The sequence below is a fragment of the Sorex fumeus genome, unplaced genomic scaffold (assembly GCF_029834395.1).
Source record: "Sorex fumeus unplaced genomic scaffold, SorFum_2.1 ptg000155l, whole genome shotgun sequence".
Classification (NCBI taxonomy): domain Eukaryota; kingdom Metazoa; phylum Chordata; class Mammalia; order Eulipotyphla; family Soricidae; genus Sorex; species Sorex fumeus.
Window position 1 is genome coordinate 2,850,171 of NW_026606212.1, and position 21,580 is coordinate 2,871,750.

At 58.5% G+C, this 21,580-nt stretch overlaps 1 protein-coding gene across 7 annotated transcripts in view; it reads right to left on the reverse strand.

Annotated features, from left to right (window-relative positions):
* HECTD4 (HECT domain E3 ubiquitin protein ligase 4) overlaps positions 1 to 21,580 on the reverse strand; it is a 157,077-nt gene that overhangs the window by 2,970 nt on the left and 132,527 nt on the right. For 6 of the 7 annotated variants that reach the window (XM_056107122.1, XM_056107118.1, XM_056107121.1 and 3 more), the window contains exons 55-73: positions 20,585 to 20,745; positions 17,746 to 17,927; positions 16,430 to 16,635; positions 15,172 to 15,302; positions 14,472 to 14,677; positions 13,099 to 13,278; positions 10,160 to 11,442; positions 8,314 to 8,521; positions 6,805 to 7,028; positions 6,580 to 6,731; positions 5,589 to 5,695; positions 5,069 to 5,192; positions 4,296 to 4,486; positions 4,081 to 4,227; positions 2,237 to 2,356; positions 1,832 to 1,987; positions 1,484 to 1,587; positions 1,188 to 1,409; positions 75 to 241 (exon numbers count right to left, since the gene is read on the reverse strand). In XM_056107122.1, coding sequence (XP_055963097.1) covers positions 75 to 241; positions 1,188 to 1,409; positions 1,484 to 1,587; positions 1,832 to 1,987; positions 2,237 to 2,356; positions 4,081 to 4,227; positions 4,296 to 4,486; positions 5,069 to 5,192; positions 5,589 to 5,695; positions 6,580 to 6,731; positions 6,805 to 7,028; positions 8,314 to 8,521; positions 10,160 to 11,442; positions 13,099 to 13,278; positions 14,472 to 14,677; positions 15,172 to 15,302; positions 16,430 to 16,635; positions 17,746 to 17,927; positions 20,585 to 20,745 — 4,271 coding nt within the window. The remainder of the gene's footprint in view (positions 1 to 74; positions 242 to 1,187; positions 1,410 to 1,483; positions 1,588 to 1,831; positions 1,988 to 2,236; positions 2,357 to 4,080; positions 4,228 to 4,295; positions 4,487 to 5,068; positions 5,193 to 5,588; positions 5,696 to 6,579; positions 6,732 to 6,804; positions 7,029 to 8,313; positions 8,522 to 10,159; positions 11,443 to 13,098; positions 13,279 to 14,471; positions 14,678 to 15,171; positions 15,303 to 16,429; positions 16,636 to 17,745; positions 17,928 to 20,584; positions 20,746 to 21,580) is intronic. The other variant, XM_056107117.1, reaches the window with a different exon arrangement.

Here is a 21,580-nt window from a genome sequence, read left to right on the forward strand (position 1 = left end):
AGTCCTCGGCACCTCCTGCCCCGGACCCGCCCTCACTGCCCCCCCCCCCCCGCCTCCGCCCGCTGAGCACTCACGCCACGGGGATGTGGCGGCCGCGGCTGCACAGCTCCACCTCCTCCCCGGTCATGGCTGGGTATGTGAATCTGCAGCAGGGCCTGCCCGGGCCGTCGGGGCTCTCGGAGGCCAGGTGTTGCGAGGCGATCTCGGCGCACAGGGCCTCCAGCTCACTCTCGTCGCTGATCTGCGGGTACAGGCGGATGGAGCTCAGCCCGGCCGCTCCCACACTCCCGGGGCCCCAGAAGATGACAGGGAGGATGTGGCATTGACTGCGCTGGCAGGCGACCTCAGGCACGCACAACACGGAGCTGTTTGCAGTGGGCGCCAGCTGCCCGCCACCAGTCCGAGCTGACTGGGGAGGAGATGGACCCACACCGGGCAGTGGAGTGAGAGTGCCCCCTGTGGGGTGCAGCTGGCTGTGGGGGACACCGCAGGGTCCCCTTCTCCTCCCTCCGCAGGGAGGCTGCAGGCATCTGCCTGGAGTCGGTCACTTCTTGACAGTGGCCATCCTGCAGCCACCGCACTGCAGTTCCAGTTTCCCAGAATCCTCCGTGGCCCTGCCCAGCCCCTTTTCACAGAAACTCAGGCTGCCCTGTCTGCCCGGGCACTGCTGGCCCCCAGTTGTTGATCTTGCCGCTGTCCCTTCTGCTCAGAAGCACCCAGGCCTGGCCGCTCCCCAGTGGCAGTCTCGTCTAGGAGCAGGACTGGAAACTGTGGGGTCTGGTTTCTGTGTGTGCCACCACAGGAGAGGGAGGAAGAGGAGCGCCATCCCTGGTCCTTCTCCGTGATCCCGTCCAGTGCTCCCTGAGGCCCTGGAATGGGCTGGAGAGAGCTCGCGGGCAGCCATGCTCTTACAGCGAGGCCCGGGCGGTCCTCGGCACAAGGTCCTCTGTGGCTGGTGGCAGCTCCCCCTGTTTTCTTATGGACTAAAACTACAGGTGTGGGACAGCAGGTGGCTCAGATGGGCCCAGTCTGCAAGGGGCCCCTGTTGCCGGAGAGCAGCCTCGGACTGTCCTTCGGGAGATCCTGGTCAGGCACCCCAGGAGCGTGGATTCTCTGCTGTGCCCAGGCCCAAGAGGGCACAAAGGGCTTCCGGCGGGCACTGCTCCCGGGGACGTGCTTTCACTTACGCTCTCGAACTTCTTGACGTAATTGTAGGTGAGGATGTCTGCTTCCTGCAGGTCCTGGTCGGGGTCCAGGGGTTCGCCCACCAGCGTCTTCCAGAAGGAGGGCAGGAGGTCCAGGGGCAGCGGGACGTCTGCGCGGATGGCGATGCCCAGCAGCTGCCCCAGGAAGTGCAGCAGCTGCTCCTCCCCGTAGGTGATGGGGCTGGGGGTCAGGATGTACTTGCCCTGGAAACGGCGCAGGGATGAGGGGGGCCGCGGGGCCTGGAAAGGCCCCAGGCAGCACGGGGGGCCCGGCTCACCTTGTTCTTGTTGACGGCTGAGCTGGGGCACAGCAGGAGCAGCGACAGCGAGGAGCTCTGCAGTTCTTTGCACACCTGCCACAGGAAGTGGCGGAAGGAGCCGCCTGCGGGCAGAGGGGGTGTCGGCGGCGCTGCCCTGACCGGGGAACCTCGGCCAACCTCACAGCTGCGGCTCACAGTGCTCGCCATCGCCCCTGCTGTCCTGGCATTGGGCTCCCCGGGGCGCAGCCCCGGCCTGGCCCCCGCCCCCCGCTCAGTATCTGCTTTATGAAAGCCGATGGGGGAGGGGTGGGCAGGGGTGACAAAGGAGGGCCGGCTTGGCGACACCCGCCCCGCCGGGCCACTTACTGGTGCCATGCACTTCCTCCCCAGTGAAGCGGATGTTGAAGGCGTACGTGGGGTCGCCGCCGCTTGCCAGCTTGACACAGAGCTGAGAGGATGGCACGCAGGCCAGCTGCCTGGCCGCCTGGCAGAAGTAGGAGTTTTCGGATGCTCTGATCTCCCCTGGAAGAGAGGAGGGAGCTGACCACACCTCACTGGGGGCCGCCTTCCGCCCCCCGCCCGCCCGGCCCCACTCCCAGTCGAGGCTGTCTTCCTCTCCTCACGGGGCGACCCTGCGGGTGGCAGCTGCGCTGGGCACGGCAGAGCCAAACGACTGGGGCTCCACCGGGAGGAGCTGCCAAGCCGCCTCCGCACTTCCAGGGAGTGAGTGCCGACCAGGGTGCAGCTCTCTGGCCCCACAGCCCGCCTCACCTCCCACAATCTCCAGGGGGTCCAGCGTGATCTCGGGGGCGGCGTGGTCGGCCGTCCTCTGCACCGTGGCGTTCAGCACCCTGTTCATGACGGTCACCTTCGTGTCGTAAAAGATCAGCCCTGTAGAGAGAAATGGGGAGAGGCTCAAGGCGGGTCCCCTTCCTTCCCAGACACCCCGCCATGAAGGCACGCGTCCCCCCTCACCCCCGGGCTCTGGAGGGAAGCCCTTCACAGCCTGGGCTGGGGCGGGGGTGCGAGACCCAATGGCAACTGGCCAACACAGAGGCTGGCACTCATCTGGACTCAGCTGCGTCTACAGATACTGCCCGAGCACCAGGCAAGGAGGGACTCTCCTGGTCTCTGGCACCAATGAGGCTATGGGAAAGGCTCCCGTGAGGTGTCCGAGGGGACCAGCGATGCGCCGCTGTCCTGACCTGTGGTGCCAGAGACCACCCGGGACACCCTGCAGTGTTTGGAGGTCTTCAGGGCTATTCCCCGTGGTGTTCCAGACAGCATGGGCCGGGAACAGAACAGGGGTCAGGCACGCCATTAAGGGGGCACATCTCCCCAGCCCTATGTGGATGTCCATTATTTTTCACTTATTTTGTTTTGGGGGACATGCCTGGTGGTTCTGGGGGTTATTCTTGGGGTTGCTCCAGAGACCATGTGGTGCTGGGGGTCAAACCCAGGCCTCCTGTATGCAGAACATGTGCTCAGCCACTGAGCTCTCTCTCGGCCCAATGTGCGGCTATTATTATTACTATTATTGATTCCTCCACCCCTCTCGGAGAACCCGGCAAGCTATCGAGAGTATCTCGCCGGCACGGCAAAGCCTGGCAAGCTACCCATGATGTATTCAATATGCCAAACACAGTAACAAGTCTCACAATGTTACTGGGCCTGCTTGAGCAAATCGATGAACAACAGGAGGACAGTGACAGAACAGAAACAGTGACAAGTTGTTATTATTATTATTACTGTGTTTGGCATATTGAATACGTCACGGGCAGCTTGCCAGGCTTTGCCGTGTGGGCGAGATACTCTCGGTAGCTTGCCGGGCTCTCCGAGGGGGTGGAGGAATTGAACCCGGCTCGGCTGGGCCAGCTGTGCGCAAGGCAAATGCCCTACCGCTGTGCTACGATGGAGACGTCACTGGGCCCGCTCGAGCAAATCAATGAACAATGGGAGCACCGTGCTACTGTGCTACATTATTATTATTATTGTTTTGGTTTTAGTGTCACACCCAACGGTACTCAGGGCTTATTCCTGGCTCTATGCTCAGGATCACTCCTGGCTCTGCTTAGGGAACCGTAGGTGGTGCCAGGAATCAAAGCCAGGTCAGCTGTGTGCAAGGCACGCACCCTATCCACTGTGCTATCCAGCCTCATGTGTGCCTATTATAAAGGGACAGCTGCAGAGGAGAGCGTGTTTCTGTTTTCTGCCACATCCGGCAGTACTCGGGAGTGAAAGGCTCCGGAGACCCCGTGTGATTTGGCGGCCTGGACCCATGCGACTGTAGGCGGGGCGCTGCGCAGTGTGAACGCTCTTTCCGTCTGTGCTTCCCGGAGCCCAGGGGGGCTGTTCTGGAGGCCGTGTGGCCGCAGGGGCTGCACGACCCTGGCAGGGAGAAGGTGGAGGCTGCCCAGAAGCTGGGCCCAGGCTAGGGACTCGGAATTTCATTTATTCTGGGGGGTGGGCCAACGCGGGGCTCAGAGGCTCCCAAGCGACACCCGGGGTTTTCAGGTTGGCTGCCGGTGAGGGCAGCGCCTCCCTCTGCACGGCCTCTAGTGGACCCTGCATGTGCCAGGCCCTCTCTGACTGGCCCTCTGCCTCCCCGTGCTGACCTTTGGCCTCCTTCAGCAGGGCCGCGATGCTGTGCGTGTACACGGGCGTCTGGCGCAGCTCCACCAGCGGCAGGAAGAAGGTCTCCAGGGTGGTGTTGAGCGACTGCAGCAGGGCGAAGCGCAGGCGCAGGCTCTCGATGGGCACGCCTGCAGGGCACGGGCGTCAGACCTGGCCCCGCGCACGGCCACCCAGGCACACCCGTGGGGCCACATACTCAGGAGACAGGCGACGCGGGGGTCATTGGCGTCGGCGGGGTCCAGGTACACCTCGTGGGGGTGGAGCCGGGCCGGGGTGATGGCCAGGTGGCGGCACAGCCGGTTGATGTACTGCACGAGCGCCACGTCCATCTCCAGACTCCACTTCCGGGAGGCCTTGTGGGCGTGGCGCACGTCGATGCAGGCGCACCTGGGGAGACCGAATGAGCGGGCGTCCAGGGGGGCAGGCAGGCCGGCCAGCCTCCCCACCGGGGCCTGCTCGCTGTGGGGCCTGCCAGAGGCTGCAAGCCAGACAGTGTGCAGGCCTGGAGGGCACAGGAACTGAATCCACTCCTCAAACAACCCCCACAAAGTTACTGATTTCTTTCCTTCAAAAAAAACTCGGGGAGGGGCTGGAGCAGTAGCACAGCGGGTGGGGCGTTTGCCTTGCACATGGCCCACCCGGGTTCATTTACCAGCAACCCTGAGCACCACCGGGGAAGCCCATCTGTCCCTTCCCCTACTCAATTTTACTTTTGCTGAGTTCAGGGATCATGCCTGGTGGGGCTCGGGGGACCATATGCAATGCTGGGGATCACAGCTGGGTCAGTGCAAGGCAAGTGCCCTCCCCATGTCAGGTCACTGGCCCAGTCTGTGCACGTGCACAGGTCTCTAAGCGGGCTTTGCTCCCCAGGGCGTCAAAACCCCACTCACCCCCCACCTGCAATGCCGAGACTTGGAGAACTAGGGGCAGAGAGCATGCCCAGGAAGGCAGCTGGGGACAGTCGCTCACCTCTCGAAGTGCAGGTCGTAACCGCAGGACAGGATGGCCCTCCAGACGCTGCGGATGTCCTGCTTGGCGCGATCAATGACGAACTTGTGAAATCCTTCCAGGGTCAGGTACTTCTCCTCGGGCACTGACGGCCAAGTGCTCAGTGTGACTTGTGGGTTGGGACGGGGTCCGCAGGCCGCCCCACCTCCCTCTGACCCGCGGGACTCTTCACCCCACGTCTCCTTTCTCACGGTCCCCCAGTCTTCCTGCCACCCGCCATTTCCAGACCCTCACCAGACTCTGAGTGAGCCCCAGCCCCGAGGAGGCCTCCCTGGTCTTTCCTCTAGGGAGAGGCCCGGTCGGTGCCTTCCGGAAGAGCTTCCAGATCTTCCACTGTTGTGGGCATTTCTCTGGAGCGGCTCCCCTGACACCTTGAGCCCAGGGTCATCAGACAGCTCCTGTGCCAACGGCCAGCAGGCCAGGGCATGCTGCTGCCTATCCTGGCCCCGCGGCCGCCGGCTCAGGCGCTGGGTTCACTGACCTTCCTGTTTCTTGGTGGGTGACTTTTCGGGGTCCTTCTCATCTGGCTTGCTCTTTTCCGGGGACTTTGGCTTCACGGTCGGCTTCTTCTCGCTCAAGGCTGTCCTGCTGCAGAGTGAGTGACAGAGTGAGAGTGCCGGTGTCACCCGCCCGTCCCACTCACACCCACCACACGCCACCTCTGGCTTTGGTTCACAGAGGACTGGGAATCCCGGTTGGCAAAATTTATTGTTTTAATTTTTGTGCCCCCTCCTGCCCGCTGTGCTCAGGCACTGTTCTTGGCTCTGTGCTCAGGAGTGACCCCTGGCACTTGGGGGCCTGTGTGTGGCACCAGGGATCTGAACCAGGGATGCAGCCACTGCAGCCACGTGGAAGGAACGTGCCTTCCGTCCTGTAAAATCCCTCAGCCCAAGACCACGTTTGCTCTGATAAGTGAAAAGGCTTGTTTCTTTGAATGTCTATTTGAGGCCACAACTGGGGGAGCTCAGGGCCCACTCCTGGTTCTGTGCTCAGGGATCACTCCCGGTCATATTAGGCGGCCATCTGGGATGCTGGGGATTGAACAGGGGTCACCTGTATGCAAAGAAAGTGCCTTACTCCCGTACTCTCTCTCTGGCCCCAAGGAAAGTGGCAATGCACTAAAAACATAAACATTTACACTACTGTGAAAAAGACATCACTCAAAAACAGAAGAAGCGCTATAAAGCTCTCCCCTGCTCAGGGCCGGGAGAAGGTCTGAGGCAGTGCTCTGTGCGCAGCTGCTGGGTTTCCTCCCCAGCACTCTCGGTCCCTGAGTGCCGCCAGGAGTGGTCCTGAGTACAGAGCTGGGGGCGCCCCAGAGCACTGCTGGGTGAGACTCAGGTGGAAACAAGCTCGCTCCCAGCCCCTGGGGTCCGGTACTTGTGTCCTGTAGCTACCGAGGCCTCAGAGAACCTTCACAGCGAGCAGAGCCACGAGGCGTCCGCAGGCCCGGGACCCCCGGAGGCGCCCACCTGACGCTGTTGAGCGCGGCCTTGTCCTTGGCGGGCGGCTTGCTGAGGGGCCGCTTGGTGCTCACCACCTTCACGGGGTGCTGCTCCTTCCCGGCCTTGCTGTACTTGCTCTTGTCGAACTTGGGCTTCGGCACGCCGTACTTCCTCAGGATCTGCAGGCCGGGCAGCCAGGGCTCAGCGCGGGCCCAGCCCTGGGGCGCGCGGGCAGAGGCGCGGGGCACCTACCTGCGTGAGCTGGTCCTCCAGCACCTTCTTGGGAGGCCGGACGTTGGTGAAGAAGAGGTGGAGGAGGTTGCCCGGCGTCTGCGAGTTGATCTGCTCTTTGCTGAGGTAAATGTCTGAGACCTTGATGGGCTTCGCTGGGGTCAGGCTCAGCGTCTGCTCCGAATGGGCACAGCTCTTAAATATCTCCGTCAGCACCTCTCTGGCTCCTGGCACCAGCTTGTCACCTGTTACGGTGGGCACAGGGTCAGGGCAAAACAATTCAGCTGAGCGCCAGCCAGCAGCAGAAGCCCAAGCACTGTGTTTATTGGACAGAAGCCAGTGAGAGACTGGGCGTTTGCGGCGATGACCCTGTGTCATCAGAGTCGACTCTGGTTATGGGTCATACCAGGGGGTGCACAGGGATCACCCTGGGCTCTCTCCTTGGGGGTCGCTACCTGGGGTGCTGGGGAACCAAACTGACGAGCTGTCTGTGAAAGCCTGGTTCGCCCTTTGGGGCACGCACCTCGGTGACACAGCTTTCTCTGCTCTAAGGGGACCATGCAGTCCCTTGGAGTGTCACTCCGGGGTCAGGCTGCTCTTTGGTATCTGTTCCCATCTAGGTCTGTACTGAAACAGGCTGTTGGGGTGGGAGAGTGCGGCTCTCACCCTGACCCCTCCGGGAGCAAGACATAAAGGTGCACTGGGCTGAGGCTGCACCTGAGGCGTCGGCATGACGCCTGTCCTTAACAGTGCTGGGACGGGCATTGCAGAGGAGCAGAGCGCCAGAGCACTAGCAAGTGTTTTCAGTTTCAAGTACCAGCTGGGGCAGGAGAGACAGTACGGGGGAGGCGCTTCCCTTGACATGGCCAACCCCTGTTCCATCCCCGGCATCCCATGGGACCCCCGGGCCCTCCAGGTGTGATCCCTGACCACTGCCAGGTATGGCCTTAGACCAACTCCAATCCCCGAGGAAAAAGTGCAAGCTGGGGCTGGAGCGATAGTACAGCGGGTAGGGCATTTGACATGCACGCGGCCGACCCAGGTTCAATTCCCAGCATCCCATATGGTCCCCCGAGCACCGCCAGGAGTGATTCCTGAGTGCACAAGCCAGGAAGAACCCCTGAGCACCACTGGGTGTGATCCAGTCTGTCCCAGGAGTGCAGCATTAGCTGTCTATCTGCAATGCACCTGGGACCTTCTAGCTTCATAGGACAACAGACAAGCATCCCTGGGGCCTGGCTCGTCGGTTGGAGCCAGAGCCAGCAGGCCCAGCCTCGTTACTGAAGAGGCAGCGAGCACAGGCAGCGACCCTCCCTGGCCGCGGTTCCCACTACCTCCCTGGGCGGCAGCTTCACTCCATGCCCACACCAGCGCCTCCAGAGCCCCTCCTGAGTGTTGATGCCAAAAAGGCTGGAAGCTGTGGGGAACAGTTTTCACAGTGTCCCCCCCCAAAAAAAAAAAACCTTAAAACTGTAAAACACAACAGCAGTCTATTAAAAAAAACAAACCAACCAACCCTCTGTGACTGACCTTTAATGGACTTATCATTGAAATAGTCCTCCAGGCCCGGGCTGCCCTGTGTGTCGAACAAGCTCTGGTTCACCACGGACACCGTGAGAATCTCCTCCGTCGACATTTCCATCAGCTCATCTTCGCCATCCAGACTTGACAAGCCAATCAAGTCATTGTTGTTGAACAAACTTGCTCGAATTTTCTCGATTTTGGCTCGGGATCTTATCTGTGGGAGCAGAGGAACGGGAAGGCTGAGAGCAGGGTCGGGCTTGTGCGACAGTGCCGCCATGCCCTCAGGAGTGGCTAGCATCACGGGTGAGTGATCTTCCGGGAATTTCTCTGGTTTGCCAACGGTGGCCCGTGGAGAAATGTTACAGGTGGCAAGAGGCCAGGAAAGAGGCTGAGACCAGAAAAGAAGCGACTGAGACCAGGACCTGGACACGTGGTCCCTGTGTGCTTCTCTCAGAGCTCCCTGAGAGGCAAGGTCGAGGATCCTCTCCCCAGAATCATTCTCTGTGATTGCAACGACCCCAGTATACAAGGGTGCCTTGGCACAGGATATAGGGTTTCTCGTGCGCATGTGTGTGTGTGTGTGTGTGTGGGGGGAGCATACACTCAGCAGTGCTCAGGGCTTACTCCTGGATTTCTGCTCACGGATCACTCCTGCTAGGGGCTGGTGGACCATATTGGATGCTGGGGATTTAACCTGGATGGGTCATGTGCAAGGAAGTGCCTGATCCACTGTACTATCACCCCCAGCCCCAATGAAGGGGGTTCTAAACAAGGATCAATAAAGAGGGACCTTGGGGCTGGAGTGATAGTACAGCAGTTAGGGCATTTGCCTTGCATGCAGTTGACCCGAGTTCGAGCCCCTGCATCCCATATGGTCCCCCAAGTACCACCAGGAGTGATTCCTGAGTGCAGAGCCAGGAGTAGCCCTGGAGCATTGCCAGGCGAGACCCAAAAAGAAAATAACAGAAGGACGTCGAAGTGGAAATGGGAACCCACCTGAAACACAGGTTCCCCTGGAACAGGGAGGCTCAGTGTGACACTCACAGCTACCCAAGGCGACACCTAGCAGTGCTCAGAGACTGCTCCCGACTCTAGACTCAGGAGGTTGCTGCCAGCTCTGGGCTGGGGGGACCAGGTGCCACAAGGGAATGAACAAAGGTCGGCCGCAGGCAAGGCAAATGCCTCAACCCTGTATTATTTCTCCAGCCCTAGAATGTACTTTTATTTTTAAACTATTATTTTTTTTTAACCATACCTGCCTATGCTCAGGGCTTACTCCTGGCTTAAGCTGAGGGGTCACTCCTACTGGAGCTGGGGATCAAACCTGGCTCGGCTGCATGCAGAGCAACTGCCTCACTCATTGTACTATCGCTCAGGCCCTGGAACGGACTTGGGGTCACACCTGGCTGTGCTCAGGGCTCACTCCTGGAGGTCCATGGAGACCATGTAGGGCGCCGAGGGTTGGGCCCGGGTTGGCTGCATGCAAGCACCTTACCTGCTGTCCGGGAATGGATTTTTGAAAGCCTGTCCGTCAGGAAGGGCCAGCCCCTCAAACACCTCCGCCTCACCCCAGGGCACTGCACTGAGGGAGACCCGCCACCTCTTAGAGATGACCAGGGCTGGTGGGCAGCACGGGCTCTGTGCGCCATCCTGGGCCGGGCAGGGCTGCCGGGCACAGCGGGAGGAGGGCCTGAGCACCGCCGAGATGGCTCCGAAACTTTTAAAAAAATGCATTTACATACATAACGAACACACTAAGCCACTGTTTCCAGGTGCTGCCTCCAGGGGCCCCTGCGTGTCCCAGCTATCAAACTCAGAAGGTCTAGAGCCAACCGCTGAGGCGCAAAGTTACCTCCACGACGGCGAAGCCTTTGATGGGGCGTGTGGCGAGGGGCTGGTTGTCCAGAGACGTGACCGTGTACATGGAGCCCATGTCCGACACGGAGGCCATCTCCGCATTGTCCAGCGGCTCCCCCAGGCTGCCCAGGCTGCCCAGGCTGCCGGTGCTGCACAGGGAGACGTCCAGGCTCTCCTGGCTGGAGATCACGTGGGGCTCCAGCAGGCCGGCGGGCACGGGCAGCTCGAGGCCGGCAGGCAGCGGGTCCACAGAGAGGTCGCTGACCGTCTGCGAGATGCCCTGGGAGCTGCAGATGGACGCCTGGCTGGTGGAGGCCGACGCGCTGACGCTCATGGCGGGGGCCAGGCTGCTGGACGTGCTGACCTCCAAGCTGTCGGTGCTGGCGAAGCCCAGGGCCTTCTCCGGCTCTCCTTTGCCCTCACCGCCCTCGGCCTTGTCTCTCGGCTTCTTGGGGTCTTCATCCTGTAAGGGGATGTAGATCTCGTCCTTGAACACGCCGCCGTGGGCGCTGCAGGCCTTGCGGATGGCGCCTCTCACGACGGCCTCGTCCAGGTGCGTGGGGATCCCCGAGATGACCAGCAAGCGGCTGTGCGCCGTGGGGCCCACCAGCGCCTGGCAGGCGTCGGCGATGGCGTCGCTGGTGACGCCCAGCCCCTGCGGGTCCTTTCTCGTGAGGTGCCTGAGAATGATGAGCAAGGTCAGCGCGCGGTGGAACCACAGCATGTCCTCGGGCTTGCTGCCCCCGATGCTGAGCACGGGGTCCGAGTCCACGGAGCGGGAGGACTGGCGCTTCCCGGAGGAGGAGGCCTTCTCCCGCTTCATCTTCACCTTCTTCCTCTTGGACAGGAGGCTGGGGCTCTGCGGCGTCTGTCCCGGGGAGGACGACGAGGAGGAAGACGAGTCGCTGAGGTTCGGGGCGGTGGTGGAGGTCACCCCGCTGGCCGTGACGCTCATGTTGGTGGGCAAGGTGACCTCGGCGACCGACAGGCAGCCCTCCATGAGGGCGTGGAAATACACGGAGAACCTGCCCTGGTCGGGGGCGGCGGCGCCGCCTGACAGCCAGCTCTGCGTCTCCTCGTCGTACAGCTTGTGCAGCTCCGACTGCAGGGCCATGAGCATGGCCAGGCAGGGGTTCAGCTGCAGGGCGATGGAGGACGACAGGCCGGCGGGGTGCTTCCGCTGCTCCAGGGCATGCACTGTGCGCAGGAGCTCGGCCAGCAGGTGGAAGACCAGCTCCTTCACGCAGGCCGCCATGTCCGTGGTCCACAGGAAGTTCCCTACGGCACAGAGAGCAGAGCCACTAGCCATTGGCCACGCTTCACTGCCCGGAGCGGTTCCCCAGGCCTCCTGCAAGGCGCTAACCCTGCCAGCCACGCCTCCGGCGGGTCTCAAGGCACACTCATGCCCACGGCAGGTGTAGAAACAGACCCTCGAGGAGCTGAAGGCCAGGTGATGCCTGGAGGGGTGACCGTGACCCCTGAGCTACTGGGCCAGCTGGCCGGCCACCTCTCTGCAGCTCAGGCCCCCGACCACCACTCTCTTCAAAGGCTGGCCAGAGACTTGATGACAAGTCACAGGCCATGCACACAGCCCCACCTGCCGGCACAGAAACACACACCGGAAAACAACCTTCCCAGGGCTCCTGTCAGTCTGACTGTTGGCAGAAAACCCTTCTGTGGGAAGCACCTAGGCCCAGCAGAGCTCAGGGGCCATCAGGGCCACTCCAGCATTACTCAGGGGGCTGTGGAGTGTTGAGGCTCGAACCCACAATGTGGCACAAGCCAGACATGTTCGCTGCTAACAGCCCCCATTTCACGGTATATTCTTTAATATTTTTCTGGCTACACCAAGTGGTGCTCAGGGCTTACTTACTTCTGGCTCGGTTCTTAGGAATCACTCCTGGCAGAGTTTGGACCAAACATAGGGTCTGGAGATCAAACTAGGTTGGCCACGTGCAAGGCAAACACCTTACCCACGGTACTAACTTATCTCCCTGGTCCTACTGTTCATATTTTGCCAATTTTGCTTTATTACACACCTACTGATTTGTCCATTCATAAACAACTTAATTTTTTTGTGGGGGAGAACCACACCCAGCAATGCTCAGGGATTATTCCCGGTTCTGTATTCAGGAATCACTCCTGGGGAACTCAGGGGACCATATGGGTGCCAGGTTCCCAACTGGTCCTAGTTGGTCATGTGCAAGGCAAGCACACGCATGCTGTTCTCTCTCTGGCCCCTGTTAGTTTTTTGGGTTTTTTTTTTCGCTTTTTGGGTCACATCCGGTGATTCACAGGGGTTCCTCCTGGCTCATGCACTCAGGAATTACTCCTGGCGGTGCTCAGGGGACCATATGGGATGCCGGGGATTGAACCAGGGTCAGTCATGTGCAGGGCAAACGCCCTACCCACTGTACTCTCACTCCGGCCCCAAATGCACAATTCTTTAAGTTCAGTATTCCATGAGTTTTGTCTAAGTGCAACCCTTCGTAAGCTATGAGGGGCTACAGCATTCGCTTGCATCCGTTTTTCACCTCCAAAGTTACAATGGCATTGGTTTATGCTTCCAAATGGAGAAAGAAAAAACTACCCATCTTAGCTTCACAGTGCTGCCAATCCTCAAAATGATGCAGACATCCTCCCCATCCCAGATGTGGGAGTCTGGGCTGCTATTCCTCGGCCTTCTTAGAACCTGCGGGCTGACCTGTCCAGTGTGGTCCCTGCCGGCACTCAGTGCCGGGAGAATGCTGCTCTGCACTTTCTCCTGAACTGGCCACTGAGGGACGCCAGTCTAGGTCATCCCTCACCATCCAGCCCCCAGGCCCCTTCAGACAACAGTGCCCTGCCGAGTGGCCTTTCCCTGGTGCATCTGGCGAGCCCCTTCCTCCGGGGCCAAGACAACCCGCGGACCCGGGACTGGGGGCAGAACCTCACCCAGCAACTCCACCACTTGCAGCAGGACGGATGTGGGGATGGTGTCAGGCTCATCCTCGGACTTCCCTTCGCCTTCTTCTGCTTTCCAGGACAGCAGCTGCTCGGCAAAAGCCATGGCCAGAGGGAACTCCAGGGGCAGAGAATGCAGCACCAGCACAGCCCCGGGGGGCGGGGACACCCCTAGAAGTCACCGGGGAGAGACCGTGACTAGCAGCAACAGATGGAAGCAAACCTGAGCAACGGCGGGGGGGGGGGGGGGGGGGTTGCCAGCGCAGTGCCCAGGGTAGGAGGAGAGGGACCCTCCCCCCTCCAGACTGTCAGCTGTAGGCACGGCTGTGGCACACTCGTTGATGCGAATGTGGGACAAAGGACAGCGATGGCAACAGGGAGGGCTGCATTCGCCCATTCTCTCTGATTCCAAAGCACCCAACGGCCCCAGCAGAAGTGTGTGTGTGTGTGTGTGTGTGTGTGTGTGTGTGTGGTGCTGAGGACTGAACCCAGGGCCTCACGCATGCAAGGCAAGTGTTCTAGCATCGGTCACACCCCTGCCCCATTAAGAGTGGGAGTACCACATCACATTCCAAAAGATGCTTCGCTGGAATAGGGCCAGCGTGGTAAAGAAATAATCAGTTTATTATTTTAGCTCAAATCCCAGGAGAATATTAAACTTACATTAAGTTTTTCGAGCAGATCAGAGGGTCCGAGTCAGGCCCTACAGTGAACTTTGGTTCTTTTTTCCTTTGTGGGATTTCACACCTAGCAGCGTTTGGGGGCCCAGGCCTGGCAAGCTTTCGGTTCTCTTTTAAGACTGGTCATTGCCATGTTAACTGATTTTTTCCTTTGGGGGCCATACCCAGAGCTGCTCTTAGCTCATCACTCAGGAGTACTCCCACTAGTGCTCAAGGGACCACGGGGTGCTGGGGATCAAATGTGGCCCTCCCACATGTAAATTTCGCACGCAAGCCCTCAGAGCTATCTCTCCAGCCATTACTTTATTTCAAATAATTAATCAACTGTTCTTTAGTGCTAGGAATTGAGCCTAGGGCCTGGTGCATCCTGGCTCCATGCTCAGGGGTCACTTCTGGTAGTGCTTAGGAGACCATAGGCAGTGCCTCGGGTTGTTCGTGTGCAAGGCAAGTGCCCTACCCACTGTACTACCTCTCCCAGTTCGGGTCTTTCTAAACGGCAGGTATCCTAGCACACACTCGAGAAAGTCCCTCTGTGGAGCAGCCAGCCAGGCCTGTCTGCAGGGAGGGGAGAGCCTTTGCCCTCAGGCCTCTAAGCCACAGGACCCCTGCGGCCGTTCTCTATCGACAGGGCAGAGGAACCCAACCAAGGATACTCCCGTCGCCGCAGAGAATTCAGAGACTGACCGAGCTTGATGTGGACCTTGTCGGCGGAGAGGATCACGGAGGGGTACTGGTTGGCAGTGGGGGGAGGCGTGAGGCCTGTGTTGGCCGGAGAAGCGTCCCTCGGGTAACAGACAGCCTCGATGAGGTTGAGCTGGCCATTTCGCTTGACCTTGTGGCCAAGCCCGTACACGAGCACTCGCGCCCACGGAGCCTTGTACAGAGAGGAGCTGTGGGGAAGGAACGAGCGTCAGGGAAGCAGAGGCAGAGACGAGTGCACCATCATGAGACGGGCAAGGGGAACTGCAGGCATGTCATTCCCACCACGCTGGTGTGTGCGTGTGTGTGTGTGTGTGTGTGGGGGGGGGGGCGAGCCAGAGATCCAACCCAGGGTTTCATTCATGCAAGGGTGCTCACCCTTGAGCATCCAAGACTGCATTTAGGCAAAGGGACAGAGACTAAGCTCCAAATACGGAGCAGAGGGGAACTGGAGCTCAAAGACAGTTTCATCAAAGAACAAAACCAATTCTGCTTCTTCCTTCTGCCAGCTTCACCAGCAACTGTTTTTTTCTCTCTCCCCATTTTTCTCCCAGGCATATTTGATATGCCAAACACAGTAGCAACAAGTCTCACAATGGAGACGTTACTTGGCCCTCTCGAGCAAATCAATGAACAACGGGAGGACGTGACAGTAACAGTAATTTTTCTCCCAGGCACGACTTACTCTTTGCGGAATCCAGACTGACTTTCTTTACACGACACGACGACAAACGCTGCCCCGGGGAAATTCACGTCCATGTTGACTTTGGACTCGGAAATCGGAAACTCTTCCGAGGGAAACTGCTCTGGCGCTGTCTGAAAGGACAGTGAACAGGGAAGCCTCAGCCGGCACGCGGGAGCAGCCTCCTCCAGCGGGGGCCAAGGGCGGCGTCCACAGAGAAAGGCCAAAGCCCTCTGGGAGACGGACGCTACGCATAGGACGGGGCTTCCGGGGGACAGGGGCGGGTGGCCCGGGGAAGAGAGGACTGCCATTTCTGTCAAGTCAATGAGACTTCCACCTAAAAATGGCAACGTGGGTCTGGAAAGGGAGTACAATGGGTCTGGGTTTGATCCCTGGTATCTCCATTCCTGAGTACAGAGCCAAGAGTAACCCCTGAACACTGCTTGGTGTGACCCACAAAGCAAAAATTAAGAAAGAGAGAGAGCGAGAGAGAGAGAGAGAGAGAGAGAGAGAGAGAGAGAGAGAGACACAGGGAGGGAGGAAGAGAAAGAGAGAAGAAAGAAAGAAAGAAAGAAAGAAAGAAAGAAAGAAAGAAAGAAAGAAAAAGTAGAGGGTCTGGAGCAATAGCACAGCAGGTAGGGCGTTTGCTTTGCAAGTGGCTGACCGGGGTTCGATTCCCAGCATCCCATATGGTCCCCCAAGTACCGCCAGGAGTGATTCCTGAGTGCATGAGCCAGGAGTAACCCCTGTGCATTGCTGGGTGTGACCCAAAAAGCCAAAAAAAAAAAGGAAAGAAAAATGGAAGGAAAGAGAGAGAAAGGAAGGAAGGACGAGGAAGGAAGGACGAGGAAGGAAGGAAGGAAGGAAGGAAGGAAGGAAGGAAGGAGGGAGGGAGGGAAGGGAAGGGAAGGGAAGGGAAGGGAAGGGAAGGGAAGGGAAGGGAAGGGAAGGGAAGGGAAGGGAAGGGAAGGGAAGGGAAGGGAAGGGAAGGGAAGGGAAGGGAAGGGAAGGGAAGGGAAGGGAAGGGAACTGGTAACCTGAGTTGGGGCTGGCACATCCCTGACCTAGGATCAAGCCTCACTGCCCCAGCCCCGAGTAGCATCACATCCTCAGGCCCTTTCACTGAACCATGGCCTGGTTGGCTCCAATAGAGTGTCTGAACCTCTGGAACACCACCGCGAGCACCCCCCGCCCCGGCCCCCCCAGAACGGAGCAGCAAACTGGCCGGCCGAGCGCAGCGCCGTGCAGCTTAGAGCGCTACCTGCAGGAAGGAGCAGATCTGCTTGGTGAGCTCCAGCAGGCTCTCCTCGCCCTGGTGCAGGGTCCGCGTGATGGCCACGTTGAGCCACTCCCGCACCGTCTGGGAGCTGCCCTGGTAGAAGAGGTCGGTGGCCGAGCAGCTCTGGGAGTGGACGCAATGCTGCAGAGACTGTGCCAGGAGGATAGAGCTGGAGCTGATGGTGCCATCTGGGCACAGGAGAGAAAACACAGCTTTACGAGAACCACCGCAACCATGGCTGCGCCACCCTGAACAACACACGACCAGGCGCTCCCCTGGCCAGTGACTGGCCGCCGTGAGGAGCTGCGACTGTGCCTCTGATAGCCACTGCCTGAGATGAATCTGAAGCAGACCCCAGCCTGTGCGCCGGGACTCAGGCCTCCCCAAGCCTGCCTGACACCCGGCCCTGGCCACACCCCTGGGTGGCTCCGGGCGGAGGGTGGGAAGCCCGTGGTGGGCCATTCTGGGAAGCCTCTTCCACAGACGCAATCAAGCTGCCCTATGCTCTGCACCTGCACATCTGCGGGCCCGGGTAGGGGTATGGCTCTCATGCACTGGCCGGAACCCACACGGTGGCCGAGTGTGGCCTGTCCCTCTTCTTGCTCCCTGGTCAGTTGTTGAAGGGTGGGGGTGTGGTGCCAGCCGAGGTCAAATGACCCCTCAGATTAGACTGGGCTGATGGCACAGCCACTGAGCTTTCCTGGGATGTGAGCTGGCACAAGCCCTTCCACGGAGCCTCGAGTGGGCCAGCACCAGCCCTGCCACGAGCTCCGAGAGAGCAGCACAAGCCTTGCCACAGAGCTCCCGAGTGGGCCAGCATTAGCTCTGCCATGGCGCCCCGACATCAGCAGGTGCGCAGCAGCTGGGACACTGGCCAGCGCCACTTGGAGCAACAGTGGCTATGTGGACTGTCCGGGGAGCTGGGGACAGGAGTAACTCCTTCCTTTCACAGCTCAGAGAAAATGCACAGGGCGGCCATGCCACGACTTCGTTTCAGGGCTGGAGGGCAGTACAGTGGGCAGGACCTGCCTCGCACACGTCTGATGGGTTTAACCCCTGGCATCTCACGGTTCCCCGAGCACTGCGGAGTACCTCAGGGGCTGGTCCAGAAACACAAGAAGAGACAAAAATTTCAGAAGTAATCTTCTGTCTCCCTTGATTCACAATTACTTTGGGTTCAATGAAGGACACAGGGGAGCGACAGGTGGATGCTTTTCGGGTGGAGGAAGCAGAGTGGGGAGAACCAGGGCTGGCTTCCCCGACTCCCTGAAGGCGCAGCGCTGAGCACTCGGAGTTACCTGGGAGCGGGGGAGCCAGGAGCTGATTGGACAGCAGCTGCAGGTGCTCCAGGGTGATGTCCCGGATGGCGGGGATGTGGAAGAGGCGGGTGAACAGGTGAGGCAGCTTGGGGGCGAAGATGTTGAGCAGGGCCACCCGGCAGTACAGCCGGGCCAGCGCCGCCTCGCAGCGCAGCAGCTCCCTGAAAGAAGGGCAGAGGGCTGAGTGCCGCGGTCCAGCCCTCCCCGGGGAAAGGACCTTCGGACAGTGTCTCCCGGTGAACAGGCCACAGCATAAAGAAACTCTGGTCCATCCATTCAGGGGAACACTGCAGCCACCGGGGAAAATGAAGTCAGGAAATTTGCTATGGATGAACACGGAGAGTGTCACGCCGAGTGAAGGGAGTCACAGACGGAGAAGGACAGACATAGAATGACGGCACTCATTTGTGGAGCACAGCGGGTAGGGCGCTTGCCTTGCACGCGGCCGACCCGGGTTCGATTCCCAGCATCCCATTCGGTCCCCTGAGCACCGCCAGGAGTAATTCCTGAGTGCATGAGCCAGGAGTAACCCCTGTGCATTGCCAGGTGTGACCCAAAAAGCAAAAAACAAACAAACAAACAAAAAAACATAGTGGAGATAATATAACATACAGATAATAGAGAGGAGGGCTGGCCCATGGTTGGAAGCTTGCCACAAGTGGGGGTGGGACAGTTAGGACAGAGAAGGACCACTATGACATGACAACGATAGTTGGAAATGATCGCTCTGGACAAGAACTGAGAGTTGAAAGGAGGTAAAGGGATACACATGACAACCTTTCAGTACCTGTATTGCAAACCACAATACCTAAAATGAATGAGAGAGAGAGAGAGAGAGAGAGAGAGAGAGAGAGAGAGAGAGGAAAAGTGCTTGCCATAAAGGCAGGCTCGGGGGGTGGGAGGGTGGCGTGGGCAGTGGGAAGGAAACTGGGGACACTGGTGATGGGAAACGTACACTGGTGAAGGGACGGATGTCAGAACATTGTATGACTAAAACCCAATCATGAACAACTTTTTGTGACTGTGATTGACTAATAAGGTGAAAAAAGAAGAGTGTCTTCTGGTCGCAGGCTCTATTCTTCAAGTTAGTCACTAGTATCTTAAACAAAATCTATTTAGTTGTGTTTGGTTTTTCTCAACTAAAAAAAAAAAAAATCACCGGGGCTGGAGCAATAGTACAGCTGGAAGGCTGACCCAGGTTTGATCCCTGGCAACCTAGATGCTCTCCTGAGCACTGCCAGGAATATTTCCCGAGTACAGAGCCAGGTGTGATCCAAAAGTCGAAAAAGTTTTTAAAAAAACATCCCTTTAGGGGGCAGAGATCAATAGTACAGCAGGTAGGGTGCTTCTTTGCACACAGCCGGCCTGGTTTAATTCCCCGCATCCTATCCCCACGCCGACTGATCCCTGAACACAGGCAGGGGTAACTGCCAGGTGTGACTCCCAAACCAACAGCATCAAAAATAAAAACCCAAACCAAAAATAACCACATGGTCCTCCAAGCACAGCCTGTTGAGGCGCAACAGGCCCCAGAGCACTGCACGGTGGCCTGCAGCAAGGGCCCGAGCGGCACCTAGTCCCCAGGCCCAGCATTAGACCTCCAGCCTGGCCAGCCAGGAACTGTGGAGAGGGTCCCCTGGGCCATCTGAACACCCTCCCACAAAATGTTAAGCTCAGCAAAAATCCCTCTAAGAAGAAGGTTAGATAACCTGTTCCATGTCTGCGGGTTGCCCGGAATGATGTGAACCCACAGAGAGAGGGTGCGGCTGCGGCTGCTTGGGGCAGGGGGCTGGGAACAACTGGCGACCAACGTTTATGCGGTTTCCATGCGGGGTCGGGAAACTGTCCGAAAGTTGTGGTGACAGTCCCACAATTTATAAACACATTAAAAACTACTGGCTTGTAAACATTAAAAAGGAAGACTTTAATAATGTGTAAATTATATCTCACTGTCACTGTCCTCCCATTGTTCATCAATTTGCTCGAGCGGGCCCAGTAACATCTCCATTGTGACACTTGATACTGTGTTTGGCATATCGAATACATCATGGGTAGCTTGCCAGGCTTTGCCGTGTGGGTGAGATACTCTCTGTAACTTGCCGGGCTCTCTTGAGAGGGGCGGAGGAATCGAACCTGGGTCGGCCAGGTTGGCCGCGTGCAAGGCAAACGCCGTATCTGTTATGCTATCGCTCCACCTCAATCAGGCGAATACGGGAATGTAGGAGGGCTGAGGAGAGCAAGCAGGGGGGCACTTGCCTTACATGCAGCCAACCCAGGTTCCATCCCCAGCACCACATATGACCAGCTGAGCTCTGCCGGGAGCCATCCCTGAACACAGCCAGGCAGGAGAAAGCCCTGACTCTGTCCACTGAGTAACACACACACACACACCGCTGGCATTTTTGGGTGATGAATGTTTGGTGTGACAAGCGTCCTGTGGAGTAAGGTCTCTGGCAGACGTGTGGCTCTTGTGAAGCGTTAGTCAAGCCAACACTATGCCCAGAGGACCAGGCCTGAATTTTATTGGCTAGCCTCCAGAACGCCAATTCTCCTGGTTCGAGGCACAGTAAAGGCAAGTGAGAAGCAGTCTCCAGTGCCAACTCAGAGCCGAGAGCACGAGACACCGCCCCTGCGACTCCTTTCCCCATCTTGCAAGTCCGCAGTGATCCTTCCCAGCGCGCCCCCTTGCACCTCAGCCTCCTCCTGCCTTGTCCCCCTCGCCTCTGGAGGGACGGTCCCCTCGTCAGGAACAGATGGTGCATGTGGAAGAGCAGACGTGGGTTCTGGGACTCTCGGGATAACCCTGGCTCCCTCTTACCTGTGAATCTGCAGGTTGGTGTTGTCCAGCGTGACCAGCCCGTTGGTGGCAGTCCGTCGGTAGCCCGCGGGGGGCCGCTCCAACATGTCTATAGGGTACCAGTATCGGACCAGCACCCCTTCACTTCGGAGGTACGTTTCCACCTGCACCAATTCATTTACCTACAACAGTAAACGAAAACAGCTGCTTTTCTGGGCATTACTTTTTTTTGCTTTTTGGGTCACACCCGGCAATGCACAGGGGTTACTCTGGTTCTTCACTCAGGAATTACTCCTGGTGGTACTGCGGGGACCCTATGGGATGCTAGGAATCGAATCTGGGTCGGCCATGTGCAAGGCAAATGCCCTACGCACTGTGCTATCGCTCCAGCCCCCACTTTGTGTTTTCAGAGTTTTAAAAATACACAAAAAAAGCAGGGCTAGGGAGATGGCACAGGGTTCAGGGGTGCCCGCTTTAGTTGTGCGGGACCTGGTTTGGCACCCTGAGCACTGCCAGGTGAGGCCCTCGTGGCCTCATGCACTACATCTTCTAGCACTGAACTGCCTGGCCTGAGGGGCCATGCATCGAGGGAGTGTGCCTGAAATGAGAGCTGGCATCTGTAAGGTTGCAGAAGTGGGACCATGCGGCCAAATGTTCCCGTGTTAACCACATGACATTGTTTGTGGGGCTGCTGCTGTACGTGCACCATGATCCAGCAGTAGTTTCTAGGACCACTCGGCCTCACTGTCTGTACATACATGGAGACAAAGCCAGTTTTGGTTTTCTTCTGTTTTTTGGACCACACCTTGTGGTGTTGGGGGCTACTCCTGGCTCAGTGCTTGGGAGTCTGTGTAGAGCCAGGCATCAAATCCGGGGTGCTTATAGGCAAAGCCCGAGTCCAACCCTCCAAGCCATCTTCATGCCCCAGTTTTATTGCTTTCATGCCACAGCTCAAAGCCATCTGCTTAGTACAGTATTTTTAAGTTTTTCATATCATTGCCAAATTTTAATTGGTAC